At 47.7% G+C, this 10635-nt stretch overlaps 1 protein-coding gene across 1 annotated transcript; it reads right to left on the reverse strand.

Annotated features, from left to right (window-relative positions):
- Positions 1-28: 28 nt before the first annotated feature.
- Positions 29-9608, reverse strand: TMEM41A (transmembrane protein 41A). Its single transcript, XM_086397638.1, has 5 exons — positions 9420-9608; positions 6489-6642; positions 4315-4476; positions 3614-3752; positions 29-1891 (listed from the first exon to the last, which is right to left on the reverse strand). Exons 1-5 carry the CDS (start codon positions 9536-9538, stop codon positions 1671-1673), a joined length of 795 nt encoding a protein of 264 aa, XP_086253764.1. The 5' UTR covers positions 9539-9608; the 3' UTR covers positions 29-1670.
- Between the last annotated feature and the right edge of the window lie 1027 nt (positions 9609-10635).

The following is a 10635-nucleotide window of genomic DNA, read 5'->3' on the forward strand; positions in this document are numbered from 1 at the left end:
AAAGTTAGCAAGACGCACACACAGCACACAGAATACATACATCATTTATTTGGGAAACTGCTTTGCCTGTAAAGTCACAACTGCTAAGGCACATTGTTGCGAAGTCAAGGGGGAGGAAGGAGAGAGACAAACCCAAGGATCCAGGTAAAGGGCAAAGGGTACAGGCTTCCAGCAGTGCGGAGAGCTTCCAGTGTCTCCCCTCCCTTCTACCACAGAGCTTCACAAAGAGCCATGGATTTCCAAGTCCAGCTGGTGTCCTCCTCATGCCCATTCTTGTTCTCAAGCTTCTTTTAAAGCAACACATGCTTAAAAAATGAAGTCCTTGTTATATTTTTTTGGATTATACTGTGTCCAAAAAACACTGCTTGGGAATTCATTCTTTATAGGGAACAAGTATTCCCAAGAATTCGTGTAGAACAACTGATCTGCATTAAGCCTTGGCAAGATTCTTGGCCAAGTCAAATCAAAAGCCAGCAGATGGTGCCCAAGGGCAAGAGTTCTGATAAGAAATGATGAGTTACTCCTGTGGGGCACAGGATCCCACAGCTGGTCATTTTAGGTGCCAAGGTCCTTTTGTCCTTGGAACTGAATTGATCTGTGCCAGTTACAACACTACAGCTATAGAAAGCAGACAGCTACAGATTTGTTAAAACACAACAAAGTAATCCAAAGCCAAGTTTTCTCCTTGAATTCCCCTGAATTGAAAGATAAAACAGAATTATCCCTCAGTTATTCTCAGGAAATGAAAAAAAGCATTTGGAGGGTATACAGGCTGGTACCTGCATACCAGCTGGTACCGTGTGCTGAGTCCATTCTCCCAGCAAGACAGAGGAGGCATTCTCACACAGAAAGGACAGGCTAGAAAAAAGATACTGATGGTCATTTGGTTCAGGTGAGTCGAGGGCTCTGCACAGATAGGTAAGCACTTCTCCAGAACATATTCATAACATAGAGTGAGCTCTGCTGATATTTAATAGCCTGATTGCAATCAGCTGAATTGTCTGGACATGCAACCAAGAGGAGATGTGACATATGTGGTAACATCAGTGCGTCTGAACACAAAGAGCTTCGCAGCAATCACTGTGCTTTTGAGCTATACATGGAAATTGTATGGAGTTTGTCAGCTTGTTTCCCTTGATTAATGCAAGAGGTAGGTCATCAGCAAAACAAAACAAAACAAAACATGTACTGAAGAAACACTCTTCAGGAGACTAACAGAAACTGTGTCAGTGATGTAGGTTCACGTCATTAATCTACACTTAGCATGTCCACAAGGGACCTAAAAGGATAAAACCTGTCACGACAGCTGATCCCTGCATGGAAGAGGCACGCCCAACAAGGGCTGTTAGCATCCTCTCCTGAGGGATGGGCTTGGCAAGAGGCAAGTCTGACACACTACCCTGAGTTCCTTGTTATTCAATAAAACACAAACAGGATTTCCTGAGAGGCCATCCATTTTGCAGTGTCTTGCTAAATCTCGGTTGGTTTGAGAATCTGATAGGATTCACCTTCCAGAGCAGTGTCCTTCGTGACAGGACAGAGCACACAGAAGAACAGTGTCCAGATCACCTATTGAGAATAATTTAAAAACAATGAGGGGCTTCAGAGGACCACATCCATTACATACTTAAGCAAGAGAGTCCAGGGAAATAGCACCCAAGAGACCCAGATCACGTGACCTTCCTACTATTCAGAGAGTGAGTGTTGCTTGTTTCTTTCAAACGTAGGTCTTTCTGACTAAATTTTTTAATGAGGGTTCCAGGAACTAAGGCCACCAGGGCAATGGCCAGCAGCTTAAAGGCAGTTTCCCAGGAGAAAAGAGCATCCAGAGAGGTGAGGGTGGACAGGATGGAGCCCGTCTGCACACAGATGAAATTATATGGGATCAAACCTGGAGGAAGAAAAGGGAAATCCTGTTACTCTGGGACAGGACAACGAAGACCAGTAGTGCTTCAGAAAGGTCACCAGTAATTCACAACAGTGACTCCAGTTTCATGCGTGACTTTTGCGCAGTTCTGACCCCTAAACATATTTCTTCTTTCCCTTCTTCTCTTCCATTCCTTCCTCTCCTTTCCTCGTTTCCCACATACATTTGCCTCATTAAACAAAAGGACTTGAGATGGTTTGCTATATATATACACTCACACACACACATACACACACACACACACAAGCACACATAAGATTTAAACATTTTTTTTTAAATAGGGGGAAACAAAACAATAAAACAAAATGAAGAATAAACAAAATTAAGGCAAAAATGCATAAAGTTCACTCATTTGCTAGGAGTGTCCCCAGATTTGGTTCCGAGTACCCAACAGCCCAAGCAAAGAGAAGCATCAGCATTATGAGTTGTGCAGTATGCCCAAGATAAAAACAAGTTTCTTAGAAGTAGTAGTACTATTTCATACTCTGTACCGTCTGTAAGAGGTCATCGAATCCACTGGATCCCAAAAGTGACTGGTGGCCCAAGAGGCTGACTGTATCACAATCCCCCGTGAAGCTGTTAAAAACACACCCTCGGGCTGTGCCCCAGGGACTCTGGTCCCCTGGGTCTGGGGGTAGAGCCCAGGAACCTGCATTCTAACAGCCTCTCCCGACTCCCACTCCCAAGACTGATTGGTTTGGGGCCCCCTGATGATCCACTCCTCTTCTCTAGTGGATGATGCCTCAAGATGAGACTCATCAAGGTCATACAACCTGTCAGAGACGGAACTAGAACCCTGGTTTCTGGAGTCCTTCCAAGCCCCGTGCACCTGGTTAATTACAGGCTGCTAATAGAGATACGGAGGCACTCTCATCTAAAAGCCGGTCTGACAGAATTAGCTGTGGTTGATTCTGCTTCGATTTAAGATCTCAGCTTCTCTCAGGAATTCCCTATTAATAGCAACTGCTCAACCACAGATCTGTCATGTTTGACCCAGAGCCCTGAGTAGTCTTTCCCTCCATTTCTAAAGAAGGTTTAAGAGAGACAATCCTTGCCTTAGGCTTGGAGAGGGTGGGGTGGTTTACTTCCAGTGTGGAGAAAACAATAGTCACTGATTTCACAGGATGTTAGCCATTTTCCCATTCAGATGAAAGTGGTCCAAAGCTCATACTTCGAGAAACACTGCTGTCATCCTAGCCTCACATTTGGCCAAGTGGCTCTTTGAGGGTAGGGAGCTTGCTGAAGGTCATACAATTGTCAAACAGCAAGAAGGAACTAGCTCTTCCTAAGGCAGATTTTAATGGAAATAGGGGCCAAAATCAAACAGGAAGCCCTTGCTCTGACCTTCCCCTGCCTCCACCTTCTCTTCCACCCTCAAACCTGAACTCTGCTTTCACTGAGCCCTTACTATGGGCCAAGTCGTGTGTTACACAGATTACTCTTCCAATCCCAGGGCCTAGCTACAGTGCAAACACACAATAGGCATTAAATACAGGTATAGAATGAACAATCCCTATTTTTTCCTGAAGTATTTTTATGGGTTCTCATGTTCAAGCCCAAGTAGACCTGCTATCAGGAACAATTACATTAGACAAGGCTGGATGATGCTCTCCGTAAGCCTGGCTCACAGAGGCAGGCACGTGCCGGTGACGACTATGAGACTCAGACTTACACGCCGCGTCTTACCGATAAGAACAGAGAAGAAGAACTGCACGATGGGGATGTTCAGAATCGGGGCCGAGAGGTTCAAGAACCAGTTTGGCGTCATAGGGAAAAGTCTCAGAAACAGTAAGAAGAAAAACAGGCCGTTTCTGTTCTCCTCCACCTGAAGCCAGAGAAGACAAGGCCATTAAGAAGCAGAAGAGTCTCCAGCTGGTGAAAAATCTGTTGGTGCCAGGCACTGTTCTAGATACTTCTCATATTCTGTAAATTCCAGGGCAGAGACTGTTTTCCTCATTTTTAAAATGGAAGTGCCTGGGACTTCCCTGGTGGTCCAATGGTTAAGAATCTCCTTTCCAATGCAGGGGATGCAGGTTTGATCCCTGGCTGGTGAACTAAGATCTCACGTGCTGAGGAACAACTAAGCCAGAGTTGCACAACTAGAGAGCCCAGGGACCACAACGAAGACCTAGTGGAGCCCCCACCTCCCCCAGAATGGAGGTGCCTGAGGCTCAGAAGTCAGGAACCTGCCTTAAGACGCAGAGCTGGCAGTGATGGAGCTGGAGGCTGAGCTCAGGTCTTCATCTCTAGGAGACATCAATAGACCCTCTGGAGCCTCCTGCAGCAGGGCAGGGGAGCACCGTGGGAAACCCCTGCACCACACTCCCCTCAGGGCCATGCCATGACTTTCTAGGGACCCAGCACTCAGAGGTACCCTCTAGCCTTACCTTCTTCTGCAGCAGGGCCACTTTGTCAGGAAAGTAGAAGACCACCAGCTGTTTGCCAAAAACACTGGAGAGCAGGTAGCAGCCTGTGGCACCCACTGAGGTCAGCACGCAGCACAGCAGAAGCCCCAGCCAGGGCCCAAACAAAGCGCCGGCTAAAACGTTCTGCAAAGGAAACAAACGCTCTGCATGAGGACATCCGCCAACTGCCAGCCATCTCGTCTTGGAGCCTGGGAGGCCTAGGTTCCCTCTTCCTTCAGTGATTTTCCTGGACAAAAACCCTATTCCCATTGTAAAGAGATGAATGAAAGGTGATGAAAGAGCTGGGAACTACAACCCTGGCTTCAGTCTTCTCACCCTTAAAACTGGGAAGAGGATTAAAACCTCAGAGGACAAGACAGAATTGAATGGGAAAATCTATGTCTAACACCCAGCCTTCCACATGTGCTGTGATAGGTCCTGCAGACCCTGAGGCTCTGGGGAGGCAGAAAGAAAGCTCACAAGTTATTTTTTGCTATTCTAAATGGACACAAACCATGGATTTCCCCTTAGTTAGACCACATGAGCTTTACAGATGTCTTGTTTCTTTCCTTTCTGCAGGAATTACATCTCTGTGGTATGCTAACCCTGGCAGTTTTGTGTTGACCAGATTTCTAGCTGACACTCGACAAAGCCTACGATGAACCAAAAGGGAGAGGTGAACCAATACTTCCTAAATGCAGTCTGGCTGGTAGACATCATCCTGCCAAACATGGAATCCAAGAGAGAAAATAAAAGGAGGACCTGGAAGCAAGAAGGCAGGGATCTCCTCAGCACCTCCAGTGTGTTAAGGACTTGACAACACATCCAATTTAATCCCCAACATGACCCTGTGCGGTATGCCAGCCTCACCCTATTCTACCAGTGCGAGGTTAAGTATGGTGCCCAAGGCCACATGAAGAAGAGATAAGATGCACCCCCAGGGAGCAGCTGGCTCTTTGCACTGCAGAGGGATCAGCTCAAGAGAGAAAGAGATATGGGGGCAACCCCAGGAGACAGATGGCCTCTGACCTCCGGCACCACACATGTTCCCATCTCTCTTGGCGTGGCTATGTTTGCTTTTCTTCCAGTTGCTAACAAAGACACTGCTGAGGCAGATCCGGCCTGAGCTGAATGTTGGGGCAGGAGGGAGAAGCAGGATAGAAGGAAGCTTTCAAGGCTGCCTGCTCATTGCCGAAGCCGCTGTGTGCCAGGCCCACCATCACTGTGTCAGCCCTTCTGCACCCACTAGGTCATTTAATCCTCCCACGTAACAATCCCAGGGGGTTATGTAGGAGAGTCTCTGTTCTACAGATGAGGAGGCAGGGTTGGAAAGGTTAAATGGTTGGCTCACTGTTACACAGTTGGGATCTAACCTACCCAAAGCCGTAATATACATATACATTTATACCAACCAGCTTACAATGCTGCTGGGAGGACAGCACAAATTCTCCTGTATCACCTGAGGTGGAAGCTGGTTAGAAGCATCCAAGAGCCCATGCGCAAGCCTGGATCTAACACTGCAGCTCCCGAGAGACAGGGGGCCGCCTGGAAAACCAGAGTGACTCATCCCCACCACACCAGGGAGGTTCCCCGACCCTCTCCAGCCTAACAGCAGCAGGAACAACCTGCATCTGTTCATCAGACACTTACAAAGGCACTTCCCTGTGCCAGGCAAACACACAGGCTGTGAACAAGGAACAGGCCCAGCCCTCAAGGAACTCACAAACTAGTGGAAAAAACAGATTTTAAAAGAAAACCAACATGTGGAAGGGGAGAGGTCTCAAGGACGGTGCTCCACAGCTGTCAAATCCTTAGAAACAAAAGCAGCAAACTTGAGAGGAAAGGCAGGCTCTGGAGCTGGGGGTGGGGGTGGGGCGAGGGTTCAGACCCCAGCCCTCATCATCAGGGACAGTTACTTAACTTCTCACCATTCACTTCCTTGTCTGTAAAATGCCTGTTACTGGCTCTTGGGAGAATTAAATAAGGTCGAGCGGGTAGAGCCACTAGGACAGTGCCTGACACAGGGAAAGCTGTCAACAAACAATAGCCACTTTGGCCTGTCCTCTGGACTGTAGGCTCTGCAGCCTAATGGCCCCTCTGCAAAGAAGCACGTGGCTTCCTGGGAGGCAGGCACAGGAGGGGGGCAGGATACTGACCAGGAAGCTGGACCCAGGGATGGCAAAGCTCTGTTTATACAGGTAGGCACTGCAGAAGAGCAGGAACACATAGACCTGGTGTTCCTTTCGGTATTCTCGAAGGACCTCGGAGAGTTCCCGCAGCTCAGCCAGGTCCGAGGGAAACCATAGTGACCTGGAGATTTAGAAAAGCAGATGGAAACAAGAGTTGAAAACAGCCTCATACCTAATAAAGTCACTTGCTGTGTCTTCTTTCCAAAACAGATCTTTAAATGTGCCCATCATCTGGTCTGCTGGGAACCAGCAGAGATGTGGGAGGCTAGGATGATGGATGACCTAATATTTATAACACAGCAGAAGCAAGAGCCTCGGTTGGGAAGCAAAGGACCTGGCGTAGCATCTGAACTCTGCTACTATCCAATGGTATGATCTCAGGCTAGTCCTTGAGCCTTAGTTTCCTTATTGGAAAAATGAGAGGTTAATGGTGGATAATCACTAAGTTCCCTCTTAGCTCTCAGATTTTATGGACTAGTCTTTTTTAAAATTTTTAATTGGAGGCTAATTGCTTTACAATATTCTGTTGGTTTCTGCCATACAACAACTTGAATCAGCCATAAGTATACATATGCACCCCCCTTGAACTTCCCTCCCACTCCCCACCCTATCCCACCTGTCTAGGCTGTCACAGAGTACGGGGTTGAACTCCCTGTGTTATACAACAACTTCCCATTAGCAATCTATTTTACATATCAGATCAGATTAGATCAGTCGCTCAGTCGTGTCCGACTCTTTGCGACCCCATGAATCGCAGCACGCCAGGCCTTCTAGTAATGTATATGTTTCAATGCTACTCTCTCAATTTGTCTACCCTCTCCTTCCCTCGCTGTGTCCACAAATCTGTTCTCTATGTCTGCGTCTCTATTCCTGCTCTGCAAATAGGTTCATCTGTACCATTTTCCTAGATTCCATATATATGCATTAATACATGATAGTTGTTTTACTCTTTCTGACTTCCTTCATTCAGTATAACAGGCTCCCGGTTCACCCACCTCACTAGAACTGACTCAATTGTGTTCCTTTTTATGGCTGAGTAATATTCCATTGTATTATTACAGCTTCCACAGCTGTAATTATTACAGAATATTCTGTATTATTACAGAATCCACAGCTTCTTTATCTACAAACAATAAATGCTGGAGAGAATGTGGAGAAAAAGAAACCCTCTGACACTGTTGGTCGGAATGTAAATTGATACAGCCACTATAAAGAACAGTACGGAGATTCCTTAAAAAGCTAGAAATAAAACTACCATATGACCCAGCGATCTCACTACTACGCATATACCCTGAGGAAACCATAACTGAAAAAGACACATGTACCCTCAATGTTCATTGCAGCACTATCTACATTTGCTAGGATATGGAAGCAGCCTAGAAGTCCATTGACAGATAAATAGATAAAGAAGTTGTGGTCCTTATGAACTATTCCTAAGAGGCAAATGGATTAATTTCTAGTCAAGTACTGAACGCCCTGAATTGCCTTCCTTTCCAGGGGTAAATCCTCCCCCCTAAGCTTTAGGCCAAGGACAATTCAAACTTCACACTTCTAAGTTACTAGGTAAAACAACTGCTTTATCAATCACAAAGAAGCCAATTAAAGGTTCCCTAGGAAAGTGTATTTGTCCCACAGCATAAACATAATCTTCTTGATAATATGTCAGGCTTGAAACCAACCCTTTCAACCAGCCTGCTTTTCACCCTGCTGTCTATATGGTCCTCAGTGTACTCTGATTCCTGTACAAGGGTTACCCTGTACAAAGGCTACCTTGCCTCTGCCATCTGAACAACTCCGGAATCCATCAATGATCAATTACATGCAAACCCTCCTGGTTCTCATTAGAATGTTTCTCTTACTCTGACACCCACAGCACAGCCTTCCCAGCTAGAGCAAAACAACAGTCACTGAAAACAGCCGTCCTAATATTCAAACATAAGTAACATACATCTTCATTATCTTTACAAATAGTTTCCCGACAAACCGGCCCGGTAGGTATTTGTACCTGCTGCTGCTGCTGCTAAGTCACTTCAGTCGTGTCCGACTCTGTGCGACCCCATAGACGTAAGAACACTGGAGTGGGTTGCCATTTCCTTCTCCAATGCATGAAAGTGAAAAGTGAAAGTGAAGTCGCTCAGTCGTGTCTGACTCCTATGGACCCCATGGACTGCAGCCCACCAGGCTCCTCCGCCCATGGGATTCTGCAGGCAAGAGTACTGGAGTGGGGTGCCATTGCCTTCTCCAGGTATTTGTACCACCTCCTGCCTAACACTGTGGGTAAGTAAAAGGAAAAGCTGAGACAACCAAGAAGAGATCGTCGATAACTAGTGAATAATTTAAAGTTGTCCATCAACGTTTTTCCTCAAGCCCGATAGGCCTTCAAGTCCCAAGGGCAGATCTGACCAGAAGTGAACTGGGGAGGATGAAGGAGGGAGGCTGAGAGCAGTCTTTACGAACCGGCTGCGGGGTCCACATCGGGGCGAAGGTGGGATGCAAATAGGGGTCAGGCCTGGGCCTGGGAAGGCGACGGGAACATCGCCCAATGGCGATCCAATGGGGGGAGCAGAGGTGCTCCAGCAGGATCAGCCCAAAGTAAGGCGCCGCGTTTCCCTCCGCAACTAAAAAAAAAACAAAAAAAACCAGAAGGCACCAAACAGCACTCCCGCGCGGCCGGCAGCATGCAGATCCCAGCCAGGGCCAGGGCCCGGTTCCAGTTCAACCGGCCTGCCCAAGACCGTGTAGACGCGGCCCGATCTCCAGTCCCAGGACTGAACCCCAAATCCCGGCCTCCGACGCCGCCGATCCGGGAACCCGAATCTCCGGTTCCCAGACCTCATCCTCGGACCTGGCTACCTTTCTCTGACCCGAACCTAGGACCCAGTCACCGCCGCCACGCACCTATCTCCAGACTCCTCAGCTGAGACCAGTGTCGACGCCCGAGGCAGTCGCGTGGACAGCAAGTACAGGGCGAAGGTGCTGCCGGCGAAGACCAGGAGGAGGCCGAGTAGGGAGTGCATCGCGGCCCCCGCACTCGGACTCGCGGGGCCACGGAGCGTCCTGGAAGTAGCGCCAGGAACCTCGCTGCCTGCCGGCTGCGCCAGGGGAGCGAGTTAGCAGACGGACAAGGGCGGGGTCTGCTCCAGGCCCCGCCTCCATTACCAGGCCCCACCCCCGGCCAGGACTCCGCGGGCCCCTGGGTCTAGAATCCGGCAGAAACCTTCCTTCTACTCTTGCTTTTGTCCTCGTTCCATCTGTATATATTTTTTATAGTTTGTCTCTTTCTCCACTTATTTGCTGGGTCCCTGCCAGGCGTTAGTACGTCCGGGGTGAATCAGGAACCCTGACCACAGCAAGCTTGCAGTCTAGTGGTCAAGATAAGACTTGTTGACCACCAGCTGAACCAGAGGCTCCAGTCCAGTGCGGTGGGATAATCAAAGCGAAATTTCCTTTTATTGAACTCCTACTATGTGCCCATTATCCCTAATCCTCACAACAGTTCTGCAAGATTGGTTTTTTGTCTTTATTTAACAGATGAAAAATCCGAGTCTCAGATTAAATGGCATCCCCCAAGAGAGCCACAATTAGAATCCAACTCACCCTAGGTCCAAAACTAGTAGTTCGGTACCGCGTGGATTCATGGAAGAGGTGGGGTTTGAGTTTACCGTAAAGGATGAGCAAGATTTCCACAACAGAGACACGAAAGAGAAGGTGAACTGAGGACCCCAGTAAGGGGCCAGCATCTAGTTTCTGTGAAGCCTAAAGGAGTGAGAAATGAGAAGGTGGAAACAAACTGGAAAGCATGGAAGAGCAGCTAAGTAGTTGGATTTTTTTTTTTTTTTTTAAATATTGTACATGAGGAGACACCAACAGAGGTGTTTAAGCAAGAGAATGATTTAGTTCCCACTTTAGAATGTTTTCCCTGGCAGATGATTAGACTGCATTCTGAGTTGGTAGCTGATGAGAAAGGATGCAGGCCTGAGCCAGGACCACAGTAGTGGGGAGGAAGATGGACAGACTGGGAAGAGTTGAGTTGGTAGGACATGGCTAATTAAATGGAGAATGACAGAGAGGACTCCAAAATGTCACAAGCCTGGACAACAGAAACATCCTTGTC

This window comes from Bos grunniens, chromosome 1 (genome assembly GCF_055505025.1).
Source record: "Bos grunniens cultivar Pamir isolate PY7600 chromosome 1, Bosgru_T2T1.0, whole genome shotgun sequence".
Classification (NCBI taxonomy): domain Eukaryota; kingdom Metazoa; phylum Chordata; class Mammalia; order Artiodactyla; family Bovidae; genus Bos; species Bos grunniens.